At 46.9% G+C, this 26,739-nt stretch overlaps 1 protein-coding gene across 1 annotated transcript in view; it reads left to right on the top strand.

The window, feature by feature from the left end:
• LOC146338551 (connector enhancer of kinase suppressor of ras 2-like) overlaps window positions 1-26,739 on the top strand; it is a 230,969-nt gene that overhangs the window by 192,856 nt on the left and 11,374 nt on the right. Inside the window, exons 10-11 of the mRNA XM_084813277.1 lie at window positions 18,926-19,059; window positions 20,026-20,237. Coding sequence (XP_084669403.1) covers window positions 18,926-19,059; window positions 20,026-20,237 — 346 coding nt within the window. The remainder of the gene's footprint in view (window positions 1-18,925; window positions 19,060-20,025; window positions 20,238-26,739) is intronic.

Raw genomic sequence — 26,739 nt, 5'->3', positions numbered from 1 at the left:
TGTGACAAATACCCATCGATAGCCTTATCCTCCATGAATTTGTCTAATCCCCTTTTAAACTCATCTAGGTTGCTCGCTATTACTATATCCTGTGGGAGGGCAATCTCATTTGTTTACAGATGAATGGAAAATTGGACCAATTGTCCAATTCACTTGGCCCATTGGGGTCAACTTCCATTGGTCCACCTATCCTGAATTGCATGCAGAGGGGAACAAATGTGTCTTCAATTTGTGCTGGCCTGTTTGTTCCATGTGAGGGTTGAGGGGCTTATTTTCTCCAGCAGCCATCACAGGAGCTGTGTTTGGGGGCTGCTCCTTGCAGCCACTACCCGGCTTCTCTCAGAATGCTGTGTTGATCTGAGGCAATTTGAATAAGCACAACATAAAAGGAAAGAGGTTTGGGGCAACAAAAATGAATGGAATTCCAAAATGACGGTGGTGGGTGGGAGAGAAACACCATTATTTTACACCCCTGTCCATGCAGTTCTGAGTCTGAGCTTATGCATGCTAGGGGTGCTGAATGAGCTAGATCCAAGAAGAGAAAGATATGGATTGCAGTGGGTGTTAAAATAGCTGAAGGAATTACTCTGAAGATTTGGAAATCTGGGACTTCTGACAATCCACAAAATGGCCAAGTGAGCTCTGTATAAGGTGCTGGGGGACTCAAACAGCAGAGTGTAGGCACCTTATTCCCTGTCCACAAGGACAACTCTCAGGCCCAACCCTCCCAGCCCAATGTCCAGTACTATGCTGCTGTGCTGCCCATTTGTTGTTGTTGTTCAGTCGTTCAGTCGTGTCCGACTCTTCGTGACCCCATGGACCATAGCACGCCAGGCCTTCCTGTCCTGCGCTCTCTCCCGGAGCGTGCTCAAGTTCATATTCATTGCATCCGTGATGCTATCTAGCCATCTCATCCTCTGCCGTCCCCTTCTCCTTTTGCCTTCAGTCTTTCCCAGCATCAGGGTCTTTTCCAGGGAGTTTTCTCTTCGCATTAGGTGGCCAAAATATTTGAGCTTCATCTTCAGTATCTGTCCTTCCAATGAGCACTCAGGGTTGATTTCCTTTAGGATGGACTGATTTGACCTCCTTGCAGTCCAGGGGACTCGTAAGAGTCTTCTCCAGCACCACAGTTCGAAACATCAATTCTTCGGCGCTCAGCCTTCCTTATAGTCCAGCTCTCACAGCCATACATTACTACTGGGAAAACCATAGCTTTGATTAGACGGACCTTTGTCGGAAAGGTGATGTCTCTGCTTCTTACTATGCTGTCTAGGTTTGCCATAGCTTTCCTCCCAAGGAGCAAGCGTCTTTTAATTTCATGGCTACAGTCACCGTCTGCGGTGATCTTGGAGCCCAAGAAAGTAAAATCTGTCACTGCTTCCATTTCTTCCCCTTCTATATGCCAGGAAGTGATAGGGCCAGATGACATGATCTTAGTTTTTTTAATGTTGAGTTTCAAACCAGCTTTTGCACTCTCCTCTTTCACCCTCAACAAGAGGCTCTTGAGATCCTCTTCGCTTTCTGCCATTAGGGTGGTATCGTCTGCATATCGGAGGTTGTTGATAATTCTCCCGGCAATCTTAATTCCGACCTGTGATTCATCCAACCAGGCATTTCTCATGATGTACTCTGCATATAAGTTAAATAAGCAGGGTGACAATATGCAGCCTTGTCGTACTCCTTTCCCAATTTTGAACCAATCGGTTGTTCCATGTCTGGTTCTTACTGTTGCTTCTTGACCCTCGTACAGGTTTCTCAGGAGACGGGTAAGGTGGTCTGGTATTCCCATCACTTTCAGAATTTGCCAGAGTTTGTTGTGATCCACACAATCAAAGGCATTAGCGTAGTCAATGAAGCAGAAATAGACGTTTTTCTGGAATTCTCTTGCTTTCTCCATGATGCAGCGAATGTTGGCGATTTGATCTCTAGTTCCTCTGCCTCTTCGAAACCCAGCTTGTACTTCCGGTAGTTCTCGGTTCGCATACTGCTGAAGCCTAGCTTGTAGGATTTTGAGCATCACCTTGCTGGCATGTGAAATGAGCGCAATTGTGCAGTAGTTTGAACACTCTTTGGCGTTGCCCTTCTTTGGAATTGGAATGTAAACTGACCTTTTCCAGTCTTGTGGCCACTGTTGAGTGTTCCAGATTTGTTGGCATATTGAATGCAGCACTTTAACAGCATCATCTTTTAGGATTTTAAATAGCTCGGCTGGAATACTGTCATCTCCGCTAGCTTTGTTGTTACTAATGCTTCCTAAGGCCCACTTGACTTCACTCTCTAGGATGTCTGGCTCAAGTTCAGTGACCGCACTATCATGGCTATCAGGGACATTCAGATCTTTCCTGTATAGTTCTTCTGTGTATTCTTGCCACCTCTTCTTAATCTCATCTGCTTCTGTTAGGTCCCTGCCTTCTTTGTCCTTTATCATGCCCGTCTTTGCACAAAACGTTCCCTTGAGATCTCCAATTTTCTTGAAGAGATCTCTAGTCTTCCCCATTCTGTTGTTTTCCTCGATTTCTTTGCATTGTTCATTTAAGAAGGCCTTCTTGTCTCTCCTTGCTATTCTCTGGAACTCTGCATTCAGTTGGGTATATCTTCCCCTTTCTCCTTGCTTTTCGCTTCCCTTCTTTTGTGAGCTACTTGTAAAGCCTCATCAGACAGCCACTTGGCTTTCTTGCATTTCTTTTTCTTTGGGACGGATTTCGTTGCTGCCTCCTGAACAATGTTACGGACCTCCGTCCATAGTTCCTCAGGCACTCTGTCTATCAGGTCTAATCCCTGAAATCTATTCCTCACCTCCACTGTCTATTCATCAGGGATATGACTGAGGTCATACCTGAATGGTTTAGTGGTTTTCCCGACGTTCTTCAATTTAAGCCGAAATTTTGCAAGAAGCAGCTCATGATCTGAGCCACAGTCAGCTCCAGGTCTTGTTTTTACTGACTGTATGGAGCTTCTCCATCTTTGGCTGCAAAGGACATAATCAATCTGATTTCGATATTGACCATCTGGTGACGTCCATGTGTAGAGTCGCCTCTTGTGCTGTTGGAAAAGAGTGTTTGCTATGATCAGCATGTTCTCTTGGCAAAACTCTATTAGCTTTTGTCCTGCTTCATTTTGTACACCAAGGCCATGCCTGCTTGTTATCCCGGTGATTTCTTGACTTCCTACTTTAGCATTCCAATCCCCTATGATGAAGAGGACATCTTTTTTTGGTGTTAGTTCTAGAAGGTGTTGTAGGTCTTCATAGAACCGATCAACCTCAGCTTCTTCGGCCTCAGTGGTTGGGGCATAGACTTGAATTACTGTGATGTTGAATGGTTTGCCTTGGATTCGTACTGAGATCATTCTATCATTTTTAAGATTGTACCCCAGTACTGCTTTTCCCACCCTTTTGTTGACTATGAGTGCTACTCCATTTCTTCTAAGGGATTCTTGCCCACAATAGTAGATATGATGGTCACCTGAATTAAATTCGCCCATGCCTGTCCATTTTAGTTCGCTGATTCCCAAGATGTCGATGTTCAATCTTGCCATCTCATGTTTGACCACCTCCAGCTTACCTTGATTCATTGATCTGACATTCCAGGTTCCTAAACAATATTGTTCTTTACAGCATCGGATTTTCTTTTCACCGCCAGACACATCCACAGCTGAGTGTCCTTTCGGGTTTGGCCCAGCCGCTTCACTCTTTCTGGCACTACTTGGAAATACCCTCTGCTCTTCCCCAGTAGCATATTGGACACCTTCCGACCTGAGGGGCTCATCTTCCGGCGTCATATCTTTTAGCCTTGTGATACGTTCCATGGGGTTTTCTTGGCAAGAATACTGGAGTGGGTTGCCATTTCCTTCTCCAGTGGACCACATTTTGTCAGAACCCTCTGCCATGACCTGTCCGTCTTGGGTGGCCCTGCACGGCATAGCTTATGGCTTCACTGAGTTACGCAAGCCCCTTCGCCACAACAAGGCAGTGATCCATGAAGGGGGTGCTGCCCATAGGGATGGGTAAACTCACTGCGGTCTGGGTTGCACGCCACTTGCTGGACCCCCACCACCCACCCACCCCTGTTTACTTGCTGCACAAACCACTGGGTGGTCCGCGAGCACCTGTCTGCTTCCTCGCCGAGCCATCATTTTGCAGAAAATGGTGGCTCATCCTTGTTGGTAAACAACCATTTGTGCAAATGGCAGCAGTAAATTGGCCATTTATGCAAGATTACAGGTGTGAATGGCCCCTTTACAGCCACCATTTGTGCAAATGGACATTTACAAACAAGGACGAGCCTCCATTTTTCTGCAAGTTGGTGGCTGAGCAAGGAAGCCGGTGGCCACATGCTTGCCCAGCTCAGCGCACACTGAGCCAGGCAAACAGGGGGATTAATGGACTAGCATCCAGAGGGCCAAGCTGGCGATTTCTCACTTTGAGGCCCAGCTGGATGCCCACAACATATATAGTAACCCATATATGGTGGCCACGGCTAGAACTGCAACTCTTCAGTCTAGTCTAGTCAAGACTATGATTCTATATAACACTTGCTCGAAGCTGTGTTCTTCCGTTTGAGTGACTTCTCAGACAGACAAATTGCATAGACTGCCTCACATTGTCTCATCTAGTACCTGAGCATTTATTATTTATTTATTTATTCATTCATTCATTCATTCATTCATTTGATTTATTAGCCACCCATCTGGCTGGCTACCTGGCCACACTAGGCAGCGTACAATACAAATAACAACACAAAATACAACAAATTTACATAATCTGCTGAACAAAACATCATTGCTCTAAAAAAAAAAAAAAACCCTAACCCACCCCAAATTCCCACCTTAACAGCCAGGTTTTCAAAGCCCAGTGGAAGCTCATCAAAGAGGGGGCATGGTGGAGGTCACTAGGGAGGGAATTCCACAGAGTGGGGGCCACCACAGAAAAGGCCCTCTCCCTAGTCCTCACCAGCCTAGCTGTCCTGGCTGATGGGGCAGACAGAAGGCCTACTGAAGCTGATCTTGTTGAGTGGCATCCCTGGTGTTGTTAGAAGAGCTCCTTAAGATAGACTAGGCTAGAACCATATAGGGTTTTAAGGCTGCCTCTGCCCCTTTGGTTCTCATTTGCCTAAGCTGGTACCCGACCATAGCCTGTCTTGTGACTACATCTCTGCTTCTAACCCTTGATCCTTCTTTGTCTGAACTCCAGCCAGTCCAAACCACATCTTCTGCCTCTGGCTCCTTTAACCCTTACCTACCTTGCCAGAACTGGACTCCAGCTGAAGTTAGTGATGGGTGAGAATTTCATTTCAGTTTGGTGTTTAGAACAATTCACCAAAATTCAAAAACTTATTCATATTCAGGATGGAAAGAACTTGAGATTTTTTTAAAAAAAAAAAAACTGAAACTGAGAGATTCATCCACCCAGTCCCAGGGCTTTGAGTGCTTAGCTCTTCAAAGTCTGAGTTTGAAACTCTGTGTATTCAGCCATGGGTGTGGTGCTGAATTAGCATTGCCACTTTTTCTTCTTTTTGATATACTCCTCATCTTTAATAGCTGTACAGCAAGCAGGTACAACACGGTCCTCTCCATGCACCTTTTGACTTTGGCTGATACAGATGGGTGAGGATTTCATTTCAGTTTGTTTTTTATAAGAATTTACCAAAAATTGTCAAATGTCTTTATATTCAGGGCAGAAAGATCTTGAGATTTAAAAAATGTGAATGTGGGAGAAAGTGAAACTGACAGGTTCAACCATCCCTAGCTGAAGTCTGATGCAAAGGTAGACCCCAGGCCTGACACATTATACAAACAGAGGAAATTACCTGTGGCTCACAGTGGGTGCAGTGGCTTCCTCCACACCTGGCTTGACCTGTCATTGCTGGGGCTGACAGGTGCACCGCATGCTGGGGGATTTGATGGGGCAAACTCCTCCAGCCAGGCTCAGCACTGGGCTATAAAAACTGAATTATTTTCTGCAACATTCAGAAAAGAGTTTGGCTTAAATTCTGAGCCCATTTCTGAACCCAGCACATTTGAAAAGTTTCACTTCATGTACATCATTGCTGGGTATTAAAAAAGGAAATTAAGTGTCTGTCCTACTGTATCAGATAGCATTTGGAATAACCAGTGGAGACTGGTGGCTCTGATTTTGAGGGGGCAGTTAATCCATTCTGGGTTTTAGTCAGAACCAGACAGAACTCTAAAGGAGCTCTCCAAGGTGCTGAACCTATGTTAGGGATAGGGTTAAGTACCTTGGAGAACTTATTTAGAGTTCTGGCTGGTACTGACCAAAACCCAGAATGGATTTACAGCCCCACCAGAATTGGAGCCATCAGCCTCCACTGGGAATAACTGCAAATGAACTTTTCATCATTTAACTCTGTTGTTTTATTGCTGAATCTCCTACGGGTTTATTCTCTATGCTTACCTTTTATTGCATTTTTTAAAAAAAAAATGTTTAATTTGCTTGTTGTGTATTGTCATTAAGCCAATCTGGTTGGGTAGAAAGGTGGAGCACAAATCTCTAAATATAAAAAGAGGCAGAGCAATCCTATAGGTAGATTATCCTGGTGGCTGTGGGTGACACGCCACTATGCCAGCACAATGGCTACCATTTCATAGACCTGTTCAGACTGGGAGGAAGGGGGAAAATGAAAAACCCAGAAAATACAAAATAGTGTAAAAATGGCAGGCAGCGCCCCCCCACCCAATGTCCCTGGAACCACAGGGATGGGTGAACAAGTGATGTTCATATTTGCCCATATTCTCTGAACATCAAGTGTTCAATTTGTTCCAATGGGAAAATTGCACAAACACAGCACAATCAAATGTGAAAATTGCACAGAAAATTGAGCATTTTTCATAGTTGTGCAACTTTCCCCATAGACTAAAGTGTGAAAATTGCGCATTTTTTAGACTGTGAAATTTCGAACTGCTTTTCCTCTGAAATCTGTGGAATTTTCCAATGTGAGAGGATGTTCAAGAATTTGCAAACAGTTTCGAATTACATGTTCTCCTGCTCATGTTCCAGGGCATGCTTGACTGTTTTGCAGGCACAAATGAAATTTGTGTTCATCCCCACAGAACCACTGCCAAAGCAAACCAACCAGGCATTGTGGCAGTGATGATGCCCACATATGAAGGAAGCCCAGTGAACTCATGATTATGAGGAACATCCCTGGGACACACCATGTCCTATGGCCTGTCATGGACATGGTGACATGGGCAGGGTGGTTGTGAGCACAGGGGCAGCTCTTTCTTCCCCTCCCACTGAAGTCATGCTTGAGAGTGATTTGCACCAAATGAACTTACCCTTGTGCTTGGTCTGGAAGCTATGGCTGATACGCAATGCAGTGGTGCCAGGCTGAGCACATGTTACACTAGCATTGAAACAACTGCACCGGCTACCTATTAGCTACTGAGCCAAGCTCAAGGTCTTGCTACTGGCGTATAACTCCCTAAATCAGTTGGGACCAGGTTACCTAGCAGATCTCCTTCCTCAGTATAAACATGTGTGATCCCTAAGATCCTCGGAGGAGGCTTTACTGGTTGGATGGCAACCTGCAGATTGCCATCTGAGGGCACTCCAGAAATGGGCCTTCTCTGTGGTGGCTCCCGCCTTATGGAATGCCCTTCCCACTGGTATTCAGAAGGCACCAGTTGTAGCGTGATTTAGGGCCCTGTTAAAGACCTTCCCTGCATAGGGATGTGAGAACCCACCCCACCTCGGGTTCTCCAGGCACCTGCTAAAGCGCTGCCCTCACTCGCGCGCACGCGCACGCACGCACACACACACACACACACACACACACGGACCTGCTCTCAGGCCACCCATGAGCTCAGCGAGTTGCCCGGACTCACCATGATCCCGTCCAGTGAGTGCCCACCATTTTCCCGCCTCTGTTTTGTATGTAAATAAGGAAGCTAAAAAATGTGCGTATTTAAATATGCGCAGTTTGGGGCCTGGAAAGCTTAATATGCCCAATATTAGAGAGATTATACCTTGAATATTGTGCATATTAAGCCTTCCTGGCCCAAAACTGCGCATATTTAAATATGCACATTTTTAACTTCCTTTTTTACGTTGAAAACAAAGGCCGGAAAATGGCAGGCACTCACCAGAGGGGATCGTGGTGAGTCTGGGAGAGTGCGAGCCGGGAAGAGCAGGCACGAGTGGGTGGCGAGCAAGGACAGCGTCTCGGTGGGCTCAATCTGGGGGTTGTGGGGGGGACTCCCAGACCTAGTCTGGGGCCCATGACATCCCTATCCCTGCATAACTGTGCTGCCCAGTTAGTATGTTGAGTACTTACTGTGTTTTCAGTTTGGGTTTAAAATATTTTAAACATTAATCAAATAATCATTATAATAAGTGTTGGGCCTGATACAATGGTAGGGCTTCTCATAGGAAACCAACTCCCAGTTGTGTGAATGTGACATTTGGGGTGGCCCAATGCTTATTTTGGGATGTTAAATAAGCTTCTCCCTAGCTTCTTATTCACAAGGGTGCCTTGGGAGCATCATGTGTTAATGCACACTGCAAAAGAACAACACTTTTGGCCAGAGAGAATACAGCTGCATTTCAAAGGGGTCTGTTTCCCAGTCATGTGGATATATGATATGCAGTAGCCCAATGCTTATTCGGAGTAGGGCAGGCTGGGGGTGTGTGGGGCAGGAACATATAAATGTCAGTTCCTTATGCAAGCATCTCATTCAGCTCCGAGTCAACTAAAACCCTTGAGAGGGCTTTAGCCTTAAAGGTGGCCTAAAATTAGTTAGCAAGAAGAAAAGAACTGCAACTAGGAATGAGGAGCTTGGAACTAGTAGGAACCAGCTTTGGCCTCATAGTTAACTCTGCTTTCAGATTGTTGGCTATTTTGATCAATACTTGGCCTGTACTTAGTATTGCTACTTGTTTGCATTGGTAAACTATTGTTTCTCCTGCCCAGTTTTCTGTTCCACCAGCCCACTTTTCTCTCCACCTCTACCCTGCCCATGGCCTGAGTGGAACAATACAATTAATTACAGAAGGGGTGAGCATGTGGTCCCCTGACTTCTAGTGTGGCCCCCACTGCCCTGGCCTCCACACCACTAAAGTTTGGCCAGAGGTGCAGCCTATGGGAGTGGACCACAGACCCCTGACTTGCCCACCCCTGACATATGCCCCCTATTATCTTGGTAGAATATCTTCTAGAAAACAATCCTATGGTCCCTGGATGAGCATCCCAGAGACCATGGGATGGCTTGGAAAATCCCTTCTGAGGTCAGAGACAGCACTGCAACCTTGGAAGGAGGAGTTGGAGATCTGACCCCACCCCTGCCCCCTCGCAGCCGGTGCAGAGAACCACACTGGCTGCCTCTCCAAGGTCAGAAAATCAACCTTGGAGAGGGGGGAAGGGGGGCATTCTGGAGTGTAGGGAGGGGAGGAGACAAGAGAGGCCAGGATATACTTTATCCTGAGCCCCCTCCAGCCTCCTTCCTTCCCATTCCAAAGTGCCTTAGCTAAAAAGGCTGAAAGGCCCATCTAGTGGAGACTGGAGAGTGGGAGGGAAAGATCACCTCTGCTACTGCTCCCACTCTGCTGGCTCCAGCCTGGCAGGGCATAGGACTTCTGAGCAGCGAGGGTGCAAGCCATAAGATTGCACCCCTAATCTTCTTAGATAAAGAAACCAAATGCAGCCTCCCCACCCCTGTAATTCATGCATAACGATAGCATATAATACACCCTTGTTTTTAGTTAGGGGTGCTGTTCCAACTCCCTGGAGATGTCTACCATTGATACTCAGATTCTACTGATTTCCCCTACCCCTGAAAATGTTGATGTGCCACTTCATATTGTCTCACAAAATGTTCCAAAGACTTCCAAAAGCTGTCAGACTGAGGCGGGCTCTATTTATATAAACTGTGGCTTGCCTAAGTGAGGAATAATGCAATCCTATTCATGTCTACTCAACAATACACCCCATTGAGCTTCATGAGATTTACTCCCAGGTAAATTGCAGCCCCTAATGGCTCAGATGAGAAGTGAAGGTGGAACATCCTGGATCTCACGCCTAGCTACTCCGCTTCACCAGCTCAGTGGTGCCCTGCAAATTGAGTGCAATGCATTTCCTGAGAATTGTTCCTTCGAGAGGAGAGGACATAAATCGAATGACTTTCCCTTCGTATCTTTTTTTTTTTTATTACTGGGATTCCAAATGAAGGGAGAACACAATTACAATCACTGTGTCTTCTACTAGCTGCCCTCAGCCAACTGCTACTCTTTCATCGGCTCTCTCGGGCAAAATCAATACTATCAAGCCAAATCATTCTCCATTTCCATCATATCACAGCGATTCCCTCTAGTTTACCCCCTCTCCCTTTTCTAGCTACACTTTTCAAGCAGAAATGTAAAATCCCTCTTGGATTTCACAGCCTGCTTACTTTCAAGCTTTTGGGCCAAAGAATTATGAGTTTGAAGACAAGTATTATTTGTCTGCCAGTATGAAAACCATCAAAGCAATCATGAATTATTGTTGGCCGGTCTGCCTGCTGTGTTATTGAAGCTTTCCGAGTGATTTCGCAAAGTGATTTCCCAGTAATCTGCTGTATACACAGTTGTTACTTTAGACCCACTTTCCCCAAACTGATGCCCTCCATATGTGTCGGAGCACCATTCCCATCATCCCCAGCCAGCATGGTCAGTGGCTGGGGACTGATGAGCATTGTAGTCCAACACATTTCGAGGGCAGTAAGTTGTGGAAGTCTGCTCTGGATTGTCACTATAAGGGCTGAAACAAAGGTGACGGTAAATATGTGAATGTATTCAAAAGTGCACAACATTGCAGATTTTCTCAGAAACCGAACATTTCTTTTTCTTTGTTTTACTGGAATCCATCAAGTATAATCAGAAAAGTGGGGGATGTACATGAGATCCAAGTACTCTGCATTTTAGTCCAAACTTCTCTTTTTGCCACTGACATGAAAGTCACCTTTAAAACTACAGTTGAACCAAAATCTCCCAGAAAACATTTTTTTCTGAGAAAATGTCAGAGATGTTTTCTTTTTCTCACCCCCCCCCATCAAAAGAGCACTACTTTGCAGAATTTTCTCCTAATATTCTACATCATTCTGTGTGTGTGTGTGTGTGTGCACGCATGCGCGCGCTCATGTGGTGGCCACTATTTCCCCACGACAATGTTCCAGAATGACTCTTGGTCAGAGGTATTGTGAAGGATGCGAAATGGTGGTCAAGCTGCCAACGCAGTTGCTGTTGTTACCCCTTACAGCGAGGGTGGGCAACAACTTCCATCAGCCCTAGTCACCATAGTCAATGGTGAGGGATGAGCAGAGTTGCAGGACAAAACAAAGGAAGATCTGCAATTGCTGGTGGTGATCTCCACCTTGGAGAAACTGTTGGAAAAAAATGTCTCCTCTCCCTGGAGAAATTTGGTGAAGTGGTTTCCACCCCAACCCCAATTTTGAGAGGCCATTTGCACACAGCTTTATTTAAAATGTAATTTCTGCATGACACCAGGGTAAGGGACCTACTTTCTGTTGTCCTGTGCAGGGCCGCCATCAAGGATTGGCATGTTGAGCACCTGCTGAGGGCCCACACCTCAGGAGGAACCGACAGACAAGAGCCCCCCGGAGTTGCTCCTCCCCTTCACCACCGCAATTTGCTTGTTCACCTACCTCTTGCTCTGGCCCAGACAATGGTGGTGGTGACAAAGAGAAGTGAGCAGATGATTGCAATGATGAGGAGAAGGAGGAGCGGCGGCAGCCGGTGACAATGGCGGTTAAAAGACAGACTCACACTAAGGAAGGGGGCCCACTGAGGATGTCTTTTCCAAGGCCACCCAAACACCTGGAGTTGCCCCCTATCCTATGGTTAAGGATCATGAGCGGAAGACTCAAATGGGCATCCCAAAACATCCATTGCACTGAAACTGAGTATACCAGCATGGTGCGCTCTCTGCTGAGTGACTGATTGTTCCGTTGTCATCACAGTTGTGATAGCTGAATGAGTGAGTGAGGGTGTCTGTAGGAGATTGCTCGACATGGAAATATTTTCTCTTTCTATGAACTGGTTTGTCACTCATCATCCTTCTTTTCTTCCTTTTTTTTTTTTTTTGCATTTCATTGCTCTCTGTGTTTTACCTGGTGTGTGGGATTGATTTAAGCAAGCATTTCCTGAGCCACCTCCAGCCAATAAATACTGCCTGTTTTATGCGCTTTTAGCAGCAGCCAGCACTACTCCTGAGATCTCCCTAAAGGTAATCCACTCAACAGGGGCAAAGCCAGTCCTCTGCAGAATCCACGAGCTGGATTCATCAAAATATGAGCTCATTTTTTCTGTTGCAGATTTCTCCAACTTCCTTAGTCAGCACTGACTGACAACAGCTCTCCAGATTTTCAAGCAAAAGTTCTCGCCCACCCTACCTGGAGATGCCAGGTATTGAACCGGAGACCTCTTGCATGGAAAGCAGCTGCTCTGCCACTGAGCTATGGCCCCTCCATATGGCAGCAGAGTGCAGAGAAGCTCCCTATAGTGTATTCCATCCTGCCTCATTGTGAGCACATGACTGCTGTGGCAGGGCATCAGCAATGCACTGGGGTGGCTGTAGCAGTGGAAGGTCTTTCCTTAGATTGAAGTACCCCATGGCCTACTCATCTCAGGACCACAATATTTAGGCTTGTCACAGTAGTAGTAGTAAGGTGCATTATGGGTTGCCCTAGGGAGAAGCAGTCCATTGTACACTTTTTTCCCTCCAAGGTGGAAAGAAAAGAGATCTAAGGAGTAGTGCTGGCCATTTTTCTAACTTTCCCAATTTTGCGCAAATTTTGTCATTGAAAAGCATGCAAACATTGTTTTAAGGGCAAAAATGCACATTTTCCCATAGGCTAAAGCATGAACATGCACATTAGGCAAGATTTTGCACATTTTCACGTGTTCAGATTTGCTATAATGCACATTTGCGCAAATGCACATTTGCTCAAATTCAGGAACCAAAAAAAAATCAGATTCCATCAATTTATTTATTTATTTATTGCATTTATACCCCGCCTTTCTCCCTCTCGCAAGGAACTCAAGGCGGCTTACATTATCCTCCTCCTCACCGTTGTATCCTCACAACAACAACCCTGTGAGGTAGGTTGGGCTGAGAGTCTGTGACTGGCCCAAAGTCACCCAGTGAGCTTCCATGGCCAAGTGGGGACTAGAACCCGGATCTCCCGCCTCCCAGTCCGTCACTCTCACCACTACACTACACTGGCTCTCAAATGGGTGACTGAGAAAATGGGTGGACTGAGAAATAAAAAGTCCCCCAAATCCATGAATCGCAGGCAGAATCTATTTTACACAATCCATACATCCCTAGCATTGACAATATTGACCTAGATGGGTCAAGGGTCCGACTCTATGGCAGCTTCCTATTTTCCCAGCCTCGGTCAAGCTTTGGGTAAGGCTGCAGCCGGGGGATGAGAGTATGGTTTCTTCTGTCTAGAGTGGAGCACTTTTTTTCCATTCAGAAAAACGTATTTGGGTGCATTTTTCAAATGGATGCATTCTTTGCACACAGATTTTGATTTTTCTTTTTCGGCGGGCATCCCCCCTCCCAAAACTCATCACAAGCCTTAGTAATGTACAGGTTTCATCAGCAAGATGCGGTCTGTTTTTAGTCTTTGGAGATGCAACTTGAGTATTCTTGCATTAAAATGAGATCCCAAGGAATTTCTCACCCATCCCGCTTATAATCAGGAATGGCTGATTCGTATATGAAACCATCGTTTGATTAGGGATTGCACGAGCCCCCAATTTGCTCCGGGAGTCCAGCAGACCCCCACCTACCTGTACCCACAAGCCATGCCCACTGAGCCCCTGCCACCGCTCACACACACACCCCGGCACTCACCCAGGACCCGTCCGCAAGCGCCATGAGTGCCATCCCCCCCCCCCAAATGGTGTTCGTGAATGTGTGCCTATCTAGTTGAGTACAAAATGGTGCCATGAATGGCCCATATACACAAGCTTACCGGTGTAAATAACCCACTTATGCCTGTAATCTTGCGTATATGGGTCATTCATGGCACCATTTTGTGCACAGTTAGATGTGGACATCTTTGCTATCACCATCCCCCCCCACACAAAATGGCAATTGCAGTGCTCACGGATGGGTCCTGGATGAGTCCAGGTGGCTCAGCAAGCAGCAGGGAGCTTGAGCATGAGTCCGGTTGGGGCAAGCAGGGGCAGGGGATGGGCGGACGCCCAGAGAACCCAGATGGGGGAGCGCCCATCCATTCCTACATTTGATGCTTCGGGAAATGAGCAATGAATGACTCTGTGTGTGTGTGTGTGTGTGTGTGTGTGTGTGTACAGGCATCAAGGTTCCATGAAATAAAGGCAGTGATGAAATGAAGCTTCCAAAACATCTCTCTTGGCCCTGTCTCTCAGTATTTCCCGTCCAAGTTTTGGTTTTGCCATAATGTTTCATGTAACAGCAGGAGGAGGTTTTCTTGTGAGGCTGTTTTATTCTGATGTTGTCAGGTTTTAATTAGAAAACATGCCAGTTGTGCCAAAATTGCTGAGTTTGTTCCCAGTGGGCCCTGCCTAATATGATTGGGCTGGTTTCAACTTAAGAGAACCCATGTGGATGCTTGAAAGGGTCTCTTTCCTTTACGGTTTTACAATTTTAGGTCCCTTTTTCCTGGTACTGAATTGCCTTAGCAAGCTACTTACAGAAGTACTATTAAATAATCATATCCCCCATTTTATGAATATTTATGGAAGGGTGTGTGTGTGTTGATTACTCCATTGACTTACTGCATGGCATTGCACCATCAGCACTGACTAACCTAGGGCATCAATTAATTCTCTTGCAAAGTGCAAAAAGCAACATATCCCAAATTCAAGAGTTATGTATGAATAGACATAGTGGCATGAATATATTTATGAATTAGGCTTGCTGTATTGCAGATATGTTGCTGCTTACCAATTTCTAGGGATGGACGAAAGTCCCTTACCTTATCCCGCAGCTTGCTTCACGGTGGGGGGGAGGCGCTCCGTCCCTCCCCCCGAAATTCTGGGCAGAGTGGGAGGTGCCCCATCCCTCCCCGCTGAAATTCTGGCCGGGGGGGAGGCGCCCCGTCCCTCTGGCCGTGAATCTCTTCTCCTGCCGGGACACAAATGGCGGCAGCTGTAGCCGCCGCCGTTTGCGTCCCTGCAGTCAGCCATGATAGGCTACATAAATGTTTACGTAGCCTATCACGGCTGACTTTGGGGGGGGGAAAGCGCGTACGCAAATGGCGGCGCCCATGGGCGCCGCCATTTGCGTTCCTTATTTGGGCACGTGTAGTCTACGTAAACATTTATGTAGACTACGGCGAAAATAAGGGCAATGCTATTTTTGCAAAGTCAGCCGTGATAGGCTACGTAAGGATTTACGTAGCCTATCACGGTGTTTTTTGAAAATCTAGCCGTGATAGGCTACGTAAATCTTTACATAGCCTATCACGTTTGTTGTTATTGTTTTTTAACTTGGAAATGGCGGCAGCCAGTCAGAAGACCGGCCGCCGCCGCCGCCGAACCGCCGCTGGGAGCCGCCAGCGCCAGGGACATTCGCCAAAGGTAAGTCCCATTCCGGGGGGTGGCGGAGGCGGACCGTTTCTCCACCAATTTCGGGGGGCCGAATGCGTTGGCATTCGGCCTCCCGGAGATTCGTGGAGAAATTCTCCGACATCCCTACCAATTTCTTTGAAAGTTTCAAGAATAGTGTCAGAGTCAGTGGGCACCAACTTATGCCAGCCATGTTAAAGACTGTTACCTTCTTTGAGGAGATGCCCAATTGGTGGCCAAGACTGAGTCCTGACCCACTGTATTGACAGACATAGAAGTACAAATATGTAGCAACTCCATTCCACATTCTATTCCTTTCTGATGCATGCACATCAGGAGAAGAGCCTAGGCCCCTCCTTCCCTTCTTCTTATGGGAAAAACAGGATAGGCCAAGGGATAGCAGGATAGTGACAAAATGCCAAGTAGGATCATGTGCTCTGGCTGTAGGGATGTTGTGAGAGTCTGTGATGAGGTGGGGGGTAGAGTCCATTGGACTCCCCTTTGCCCACTCTCCTAGACCCTGCTCAGTGAGCACCCCATGGCTCGGCAAGCACCCAGCAGCTGCACCATCCTACCTGGTGCTTCCGGGTAGGTAAGAGTGCATAATTGGCAGCCATAATGGGCCAATTTACACAACATTACAGGCATGAATGGAGCATTGCAACCTGCAACCTTCTTGCTCTGTCCCAGACAACAGTGGGAGTGAGAAGGAGGAGCAGCAGATGCCATGGCCTGCATACACACTGTCTCTCTGTCTCTCAAGCAACCAAGCAATAATAAAGAAGAGGATGAGGAGCAAGCAAGAGCAGCTGGTGATAATGGTGGTGAAACTGTCGATTCACCAAGGCAAGGAGCCCATTGAGGGTGTCTTGCCCAAGGGCTCCCAAAAACCTGAATCTGGCGCTGACAAAATACAAAGTGTAATGGGGTTGGATGCCAACTTAGTCATGCTTAGAGTAGATGTATTGAAATTAGTGGGACTTAGGTAAGTCATGACCAACCTGTCCCATTGATTTTCAGTGGGTCTCCTCTAAGCATAATTGAGTCTGAAGCCTACCCAACATGACAAAAAGAGCAATCCTATGGTCCCTGGAGTGTCCTGTAGGATTGTTCGGTGTCCCCCTCTTGAGGCTGTAGACACTGCTATGGCATCAGGAAGGGGAGTCTGCATTCTGATCCCCCTCCACTGCCCCCCTCACAGCCACCATGGAAGAACTGTTCTGGCTGCTTCCCGAGGTTGTAAATGCAGCCTTAAAGAGAGGGAAATAGGGATACTCCAGTGGGGTGGGATATGAGAAATCTTATCATCTCTCCAGCCCCAGCTGAGCCCGCAGCCAAGCCCCCAGCTGTGCACCTTCTCTAGATGGGCTCAAAGATCCTCCTAGAGGAACATTTTTTAAAGAGAGGATGGAGAAGCAAAAATCACCTCCATCTCTCCTCCTGTCCTGCTAGCAACAGCCCAGCAGGGCATTGGATACTCAGAAACCTCCAAAATTGAGAAGGGAGGGAACAACCTCTAATAACCAAAATATGGTCTGAAGGCACATGAGGCAGCCCCTTTGCTGAACCTAAGCAGGTCTGGGTCTGATCTAGGGATGTCAGAGAATTCCGCGATGGATCTCTGTGAGGCCAAATGCCAGTGCATTCGGCCCCCCGAAAACCGACGTGGAATGAAGCCCCCACCCCCCAACCCACGAAAGGCGCGTGGGACGAAGTGCCCACCGCCCCCACCCCATGAAAGGTGTGCGAAACAGAGCACTTATCTGCTCCCGTCCGCGCTGCTGTGCGAATGGCGGCCGTCCTGCGGCCGCCATTCGCTTCCTCCTTCTTCAGCCGTGATAGGCTACGTAAATACTTACGTAGCCTATCATGGCTAATGCAGGGATGCCATTTGCAGGGGGGAAACCCAGCATACGCAAATGGCGGTAGCCACTGCCATTTGCATACGCTGGGGTTTTTCCCCCCGTGCCGTGATATGCTACGTAAATATTTACATAGCCTATCATGGCAAGGGGAAAATAAACCCAGCCTATGCAAATGGCAGCGGCTACCGCCATTTGCGTATGCTGGGGTTTTCCCCCTTCCATGATAGGCTATGTAAATATTTATGTAGCCTATCACGGCTCACTACAGGGACGCAAATGACGGCGGCTACGACAGCTTCCATTTGCGTCCCTGCAGAGCTGCCCAGTGGCCAGGTGTCTGGCTGCAGGTGGCCGGAGCCGGCCGGTGGCTCCGCAGCTTGGCCGTGGAGCAGAGCCGGCCGGCCAGAATTCCGGGGGGAGGCACAGAGCGCCTCCCCCCCGGCGAGGATTCTGGGGGGAGGACGGAGCACATCCCCCCACCTGCGGAACCCGGCGGAGCCAGGTAAGCGGGGTTTCGTACACCCCTAGTCTGATCAGTGCTTGGAGGGGAGATGAACAATGTTGGAGAAATCTGCAATGGAACCAAATGAGTTCAAATTTTCATGAATCCAACCCACGGATTCTGCAGTGGACTGTATTTCCCTCTGTCAGGCAGATTCTGTGACTTGATGACCATTTTTCTAACTTTCCTGAATTTTGCACAAATTTCATTATAGGAAATGCACAAAATTTAAAAAACCTGGCACAAAATGTACATACCCCCATGGGCTAAAGTGTGAAATGTGCATTTTGGAGAAATTTGCACATTTTCGCATGTGCACATTTGTGCAAATTCAGAAACAAAAAAAGATCCAATTCTGTCGATGTATGGACAATGGAACTAAAGGTGCCTGACAATCATGAAACACAGACAGAAAGAATTTTAAGCAATCTGTACATCCCAAGGGGAAACCACCTGGGAAACACATGTAGCTACCTTTAGTTCCACAATGCACAAAAGCTGAGATATAAATGTAAGACACATTAATACATGTCATAACATGTTCAGGTAGTGACAATATTTCCCTGCCCTGCTTCCTGGGATTCCATTACTGGAGATTACCCTGGTTGAATCTTGGACCTCATTTGTGTTGTGACTGAGAGCCCCAAACTAGCAATGTACTGCTATTGATAAGGTTTGTCGTCGTATTTTGAAGGAAAAAAACACAATGGCATGGAGAGAAGAATTAGTTTGCTTCTGCACTGGCATCCCCTTCCAAATAATGCTGGGCTTCCGATGCTTTTGTTAGAGAGAGAATGTCCACAAATATTTCCCTTTGGGGAGGGATTTTTGTTTTAGCCAATCCAGAAGGAGAAAGCTTCCAAGATGGTGATGCCTGCTGCGATGATGCACATTCCAGTTTTGTTGCAGGAAAAAAAAAAGGCGGGGAGGGATAGAACTGGCTAGTTTAGTCAGTGTGCACTCTCTCTCTTTCTCTCTCTCCAGCCTGTTATTCCAACCAGCCCAACAAGCAGTTCCACGACACCAACCAGCACAATGGGCATGAACTCCAAAATGGACAACTCGACTCTCCAAGACGTTTTCATCCTCTCCCCTATGTCTGGACTGTATGGCCCCAGGTATACCTTTCCCATGGATGAGAATGTTGGTGTTTTAGAACCATAGTTTCAGACTAGGAGACAGAAATGATGGCTTGGATCCATACCTAGGGTTCTTCCATATGAGGCTTTTGTTGTGCAATTGCACTGTCTCATTCAAGGAATTTTACAAGGTGGGTGGGTGATCTAGATACATTTTAATTCCTGGATCCCATTAAACACAGGATACACTTTGCCTATTTTCCAGCCAGAAGGGTTTCCCTATTGCTGGGAGCTCATTAAGGGGATACCAATACTGGGCACATGGGCCATTTCCCTTCTCAGAAGAGAGTGGACAACCCTTAACGACACAGGACTTTGGATTATACTGAATATGTCTCATGGATGTTGGAAAGTCTGAAGAGGTATTCTTCATGCATTTGGCTGAACACACCAGTTGCTAGGGAACATAGGTGGAAACGGTGCTGTTGCGTTCATGTCCTGCTTGTGGGTTTCCCGTGGGCAGCTGGTTGGCCACTGTGTGAACAAAATGCTGGACTAGATGGACCCTTGGTCTGATGCAACATGGCTCTTCCTGTGTTCTTTTGTTCTTATTTAAAATCCACCCCACACTATCAGGGCCCCTGAACACTGGGAAGGTTCTCAGTGCATTCAGCCAAATGTAGGAAGAATCCCCCTTAAGACCTTCCTGCTCAATGCATGGCAAAGCATTGGGAGCAGAGCTAGTATCGATGGTCCCACTCCTCCCTCCACGGCTTCAAGCAATAATGCCTGGATTTAGCTACTGTTAGGCTGGGAGCCTCATGAACTTTCTGAGCAAAAGCAGAGTATAATAGATGATGATGATGATGATGATGATGATGATATAATCTATGGCATGCTTATTCTTTGTATTGTAGGGCCAATGAGAAAAAGCAGTGGCTGTCTTTTGCAGACCTTTATTACTGATTTGTCCATTTGCCATTCTACTTGTTTCTTTCTTCTTAGAGATGACATTGGAATCGTGTCTTGCGATGATATCAACAAGTATGGTGTCGGGAAGTCTGGGATGAAAGGTTCTGAGTCTCCGAACTATTTTTTAGAGCATGAAAGTGGGAAGTATTACACATTAATTGAAGACGAGGGCCATCCAGTGAGCTCTGAATATGAAAGAGGCAGAGCGACGGGGGTGCGGCGAAGAGAAAAGACGCCCACACATGGTACACTTGCTGACTTTCACTTTTAATGGGATAAGTTGGGCTTCTTTCTTACATGGATAGGTGGACTTATAGCCAAAGTTCAGCTGGGAAAAAAGGGGCCTCGTTCTGATGTGCCGAGCTGAAAAACTGCAACTTCTTAGGGTGATGCACATGGTCAAAATGTGAGGTTTAGCATATAGTGCTCACTCCCATTTTCATTTTCAACCTGTTTTTCAGCTCATTTGAAAGTGTGGATGTCAGATAGGGAAAGTGCACATTTCTCTGCATATTTTTGAAAACTGTGCACTTCCCCACATTGACTACCATGTGAAAATGCATGTTTGTTTGTTTTTTGAAATGTGCATTTCAAACGGCACTTTTTAAAAAATGCATTTTTTGAATGTGAGCACAAGTTCATGGATCTGCTAATGTTTCTCCAAAAAAAGTGGTCCTGCTCACATTTGCGTTTGGCATTGTGAACGGGACATGTATGTATGCTGTTGAATGCATTTTTTTCGTCCATGAATCCCATTGCAAGCTCAGAAATGTACAGACATCAGCTGCAGATTGCATCTGAGTCCATGGTTGATCTGGAAGGGGCGAACTGGGTAAATCCTGATCAAAAACAAACAGAAATGAATTTCTCATACATCCATAATGGCCACATACTGATTTTTGGTTGTAGTATCAGCCATCAGTAGGGATGGGTGAACTCACCTCATCTCATCTTGTGTGCCGCTTGCCAGACCCCTGCTGTCCATCCATGAGCATCCAGAAAGTGGTGTGTGACCTCCCACTCCCTTGCCCAGCTGCCATTGTGTGTAAAAAGGCAGCTTGGCCTTTTACGGAAAGGCTGATTTGGCGCAAATGGCGTCTGTAAAAAGTTCACTTACACAAAATATTGTACAGACTTTGACTGCATATTCCATCTAATTCTGTGTAGGGATGTACAAAACCATTTACCTGTTTCATAAGTGGCATCCGCGGTGGGGGGGGGAAGATGCTCCATCCCTCCCCCCGAAATCCTCCCCGGCCGGCTCTGCTCCACGGCAACTCCACGGAGCTGCCGGCCGGGTGCATCCGCAGCCGGGCATCCGGCTGTGGCAGGTCTGCGGCCGCCATTTGCATCCCTTCATTGAGCCATGATAGGTTACGTAAATATTTACGTAGCCTGTCATGGCAAAAGCGGGGATGCAAACGGTGGCCGCTACGCCATTTGCGTCCCTGTTTTTTGCCGTGGTAGGCTACGTAAATAAATACGTAGCCTATCACGGCAAAAGAAAAGACAGGGACAGAAATGGCGTAGCGGCCATTTGTGTTCCTGCCTTTTGCCATGATAGGCTATGTAAGTATTTATGTAGCCTATCATGGCCTCCGCAGGGATGCAAATGGCATCCCTGCATTAGCCGTGATAGGCTACGCAAATACTTACGTAGCCTATCACGGCCATTCGAAGGAAAGCACCGGATGACTTACCCCAGGTAAGCTCCGTTCCAGGCTCATTTCTCTGGGTGGCAGGGGGGGTTGCTTCATTCTGCCATGGATTCCGGGGGGCCGAATTCACTGGAATTCGGCCTCCCTGGAATCCGTAGTGGAATTCTCCAACATCCCTAATTCTGTGTTTGATCCAGAAGGAGAAGAATGTGTTAGGGATGTACGAAAGTCACTTACCATTTCGTGGATCTGCTTCGCGGTGGAGGGGGAGGCATTCTGTCCCTCCCCCTGGAATCCTCGACACGGGGGGAGGCGCTCTGTCCCTCCCCCTGGAGTCCTGCCCAGCCGGCTCTGCTCCACAGGGATTCTGCAGAGCCGCCAGCCGGCTCCGCCCGCAGCCAGACATCTGGCCTCTGGGCAGCAGGGATGCAAATGGCAGCTGCTTTAGCCACTGCCATTTGCGTCCCTGTATTTAACCGTGATAAATATTTACGTAGCCTATCACGACAAAGAAAAATAAACGCGTACACAAATGGCGGCGGCTACAGCTGCCGCCATTTGCGTTCCTTATTTTTTGCCATTTTAGTCTACATAAATATTTATGTAGACTAAAAAGGCAAAAAATAAGGAATGCAAATACGTAAATATTTACATAGGCTAAAACGGCAAATAAAAAAAGAACGCAAATAGCGCCCACTACGCTTTTTGCGTTCCCCTTTTTTTTTCACCGTAATAGTCTACGTAAATATTTACGTAGACTAAAAAATAAGGAACGCAAAAATGAAAAATAAGGAACGCAAATGGCGGCCGCCGTAGCCGCCGCCATTTGCGTATGCCGATTGTTGTTGTTTTTTTACCCAGACGTGATAGGCTTCGTAAGTCTTTACATAGCCTATCAAGTCTGGGTAAAAAAAAAAAAAAGACCAGACTGCAAATGGCGGCCGCAGCAGCCGGTTGGAACATCAGCCGCCGCCGCTGCCACCGAAGCCACCGCTGGAGCCGCCGCCATCTGGAACATCCACCCCAGGTAAGTCTCGTCCCAGGGGGGATCCGCGGGGGGGCGGGGGGTTGGCAGGTTGTTCCACCACGGATTTCGGGGTGCCAAATGCCAGTGCATTCGGCCTCACTGAAATCCATGGCGGAATTCTCTGCCATCCCTAGAATGTGTACATTTCAAGAATGTGCGCAATTGCTGTGTACGTTCAGAAAAATATGCACAGAAATATGCGTGGAATTTCAGGTGAAAACAAAATAACTAAGTTTACAAACTGAGATGGACTTGAGTCAGAACAAACTTCAAGATGGAATTGGGAGAATTTTGGGGAGCTCAAGTTTTACTGATTCCTACATCCCTAGCTTCAGCCCCACCCACCGCTGACATGCAGCCCCCAACAGTTTACCCACAAGGGATTGCAGCCCTCAACAGGGAAAGAAAAGGTTGACCACCTCTGATGGATTGTAACACAAAATTCATGACATATCATCATCAGAGTTTTGCTGCACTTCATTGGCTGCCACTTCTGGCAGCGGGCATGTCGAAAAGTCAGTGCACCATGACATTATGTCATGCAGCACTGGGGAGAGGGGGTTGCTGAGCAGTTGCACATCCTCCATAATGTTTGACCTTCCAAGAAGCCCACATGGTTTATTGGACAACACCAACAAGTTGGTGTTGGAATGGGGAGACCTGGGATGAGAACCCCACTCAGCCATGAAGCACACTGGATGAACTTGGGCCAGTCACTAACCTACCTCAAAGGGGTGTTTTGAGGAGGGAGAAATCCCATGTTCCCCTGCCTTGAGCTCCTTGGAGGAAGAACAGTATACAAATATGATGCACAAGTAAAAAGGAGAAGTCAAGGAAACAGGCATATGTCTCTGTGCCCCCAGGCAGAACATCTGTGGCTTTTCTTTTGGCAGCTGTTTAAAAGGGTTCATAAATAGGTCGTGTCTGAAGTGGTTTTAAAAATAGACAATCAGATGCAGAGGAAATAAGATCCCTATGAAGCATGCTGCAAGATAATCTGCTAGGAAAGAAAACTGACACTAGCCTAGCATCCTAACCAATTAGGTTGATGAGGGGTGAGGAACCTCTTTCAACCCAAGGGTCAAATTCACTTTAGAAGAAGTTCCTGAGGGCCACATTCCAGTGATGGGTAGGGATGTCATGGGCACCCGATATGGGGTTGGAGTCTGACAGACCCCAGACCCCCATTTGCAGACCACATGGCCTTCACTGGACCCATCTGTAAGTGCTGTGTGGTCTGCAAGTGCCCGGCGGCCCGCATGCTCCTTCCCCAAGCCACCATTTGTGCAATGATGGTGGCTCGGGCATTTCCAGGAAGGGAATGCTGTGTAGACTGTGGCCATAAAGGGCAATCTATGCAACATTACAGGTGTGAACAGCCTGCGACAAATGGGCATGGGCAGCAATGGCTTGGCAAGTGACTGACAGCCCAGGACGGAGGTGAGTTCATTCATCCCTAGGGCAGGGACAAGGGCAAAAGGGGCAGGGCTAAATGTACCAAAAATACCAACAAAGGGGGGCTCTTCACACAACACACTAACCCATACTCAGTGGTTGAGTGTGGGTTGTTGTTGAACCATGGGTTGTTTGTAGAACTGTCTGTTAGTGTGTTGTCTGAACCCAGGACACTTTCCACAGGGTGGCTTGTTAACCATGCAGTGTGGTCTGTTAACCACTCTGAACAACCCAACAACAAACCACAGGTTTCCAAGGTGGCTTGTTGGAGAAAAATAAACCATACTGCATGGTTAACAAGCCTACCTGGTGATGTCAGGGATTGAACATGGGACCTGCTGTATGCCAAGCATATGCTCTTCCACTGAGCATATATGCTCAGCAGTAGAACATGTATGTGTTTGACCATTGAGGTTGACACTGAGCAGCACTGGTTGTAGAGGAGGTAAGGTGCTAGAGCCTGGTTCGAGAAACACAAACCACAAACACACATGATGCGTTTCAGAGAGCTTATGGCGGGGGGGGGGGGATGACTTCTTTTCTTCCTGCATATAAATCAGTGCTTTGCTGGGTTGCGTTATTCGATTAACAGTGGAGAGCAGAACTTAAGTAGGACTTAATGCAACTAAGGCTCTTCATTCTCAGCCTTTTCCCCGAGCAAGAAAATCTCATTGGCATTTTTCCTTAATAGAAGGATCAAAGAGAAGCTGGAATGGCTTTTTGAAATGTGAGCCAATAAGATGGATTTGGCTCGCTTTCATGAACTCAGAGCGAACAATGACTTATAGTTAAGACACCAGCTACATTATGCCAGTGTCAGCTTCCAGTAGTGTTTAAATTTTCGTCTGATGTTCACATTGGGTCTTTGGCATCACTTTGAGGAAAAGAATGTGAAGAGGAACAGATTAAGGCTGCTTTCTTAAAATCCATAGGGTTCTTTCTAGCTGTGTGCATTCGCTGTGGGTGAATCCCGTGCCAAATTGAGCCTCTTTGGAGAGATTTGGGACTTTTCCAAAGTGAAACGGGTGTCCTCTGAATTTGCCTGAACCAAATCTGGCTCCCCATGAAGCTTTGAGACCAAACTGGAGGGACACAGAGACACAGAGAGTGTACCTACAAACACTGATACAATAATATGATCATGTAATCTATGGCATGTAGTGACGTAGTGGAGGCAGGGCTCACAGGGACACAGCCCCTTCACTTTTCTTTTTTCTTTTTTAGCAGGGATGCTGACGTAATCTGCCACCCCCACTCCATTGAGACTTCCCTGTAGGGATGTAAGGATCTTGTATGATCCACTCCATTTGTGTTTGGGCATAATTCGTTCTGTCATCTGCTCATTAACAGATGTGGATTCTTTCACACTCTGGAAAAGTATGCCAAAAAAAGAAGAAAGAAATCCAGCAGAATTTTGTAAAACAGTGTGTGTGTGTGTGTGTGTGTATATTAAAAAATGGCATATATATTACCATATTTTTATGCAACTTCCATAGTTTTGTATGACCAACTTGCATACAATTCTTGAAAGTTTAAAAAGTCTGCAAGTTCAAACAAGCTGCATGACTCTGAAAAGCCAGTCCTCTGCAAATTCCGCTAGATGGACCCATAGAAATCTGCTGTCATTTTGATCTGTGGCAGATTTCTCCGACATCTGTACTTCCCTGTTCCATCTGTGCTTAGCTGCAATCCTCACCATGGCTGGGCTAAAAAAATTAATAATGCAAAATATTTTGGAAAATCTAGGAGGTCAGGCAGGCACCCACCAACATTGTGTTGGTCTGGGTGCCTGCTGAAGACATCTTCATGATTGATCAGGCACAGTTTTATCCATTGCTGTTCACTGCTCCAGAATCTTCTTAGATGTGGAGCAGTGTATAAATGTTGTAAATTAATTAATTAATTAAATAAAACACATACACAGCAAAGTCAGGTCCCTGACCAAAGTGATTTCACTGAGGACTGGATGACGTCCTCCTGACATCATCCAGCCTACAGAGGACTCAGTGGGCGGGGCGGGGGGGGGGTCATCTACCCCCTCAACCCTAAACAGTTCTCCTCCCCTGGCTTGTGGGACTCACTACCACAAGATGTGGTTTACTCACCAGCTTAGATGGCTTCTGAATACCAGTCACTGAGGAATAACAGCAGGAGGAGAGCAGGCGGTTTTGCCCTCATGTCCCATTTGTAGGCTTTCCAGGTGCATCTGGTTGGCCACTGGGGACAATAGGATGCTGGATTAGATAGGATCCAGCTGGGTTCTTCTCATGTTCCTTACACAGGAATGATTCCTACTCCTGCTCCAGGTTAAAAGTTTGGAAAACAATTTTAACCTGGGGAGATAGGAATGCCTCTTGATTAAAAGGTGGAAGATTGAGGCAGATGAATGGGGTGGACCATACAGGACCTGCAAGGGACAGATAGGTGGAAAAGGACTCAGTTTTATCTATGCTACACTGTGCATTCTCAAAGGACATGTTTTGGGCTGATGTCTGGGGAGAATAAAAGAGAGGGCAAAACTGCCTCCCCTTTTTCACAGTTTGGTGGCCGGGGCAAAAGTCACAGCAATCCTCCGTGCCCCTCCCACTGTATCCCCCCCCCCACCCC

Source organism: Heloderma suspectum, chromosome 9 (genome assembly GCF_057233095.1).
Source record: "Heloderma suspectum isolate Gila_16-S chromosome 9, 16-S_ref, whole genome shotgun sequence".
Classification (NCBI taxonomy): Eukaryota; Metazoa; Chordata; class Lepidosauria; order Squamata; family Helodermatidae; genus Heloderma; species Heloderma suspectum.
The sequence above is the reverse complement of the archived record's forward strand: the minus strand, read 5'-3'. Positions and strand labels throughout refer to the sequence as shown.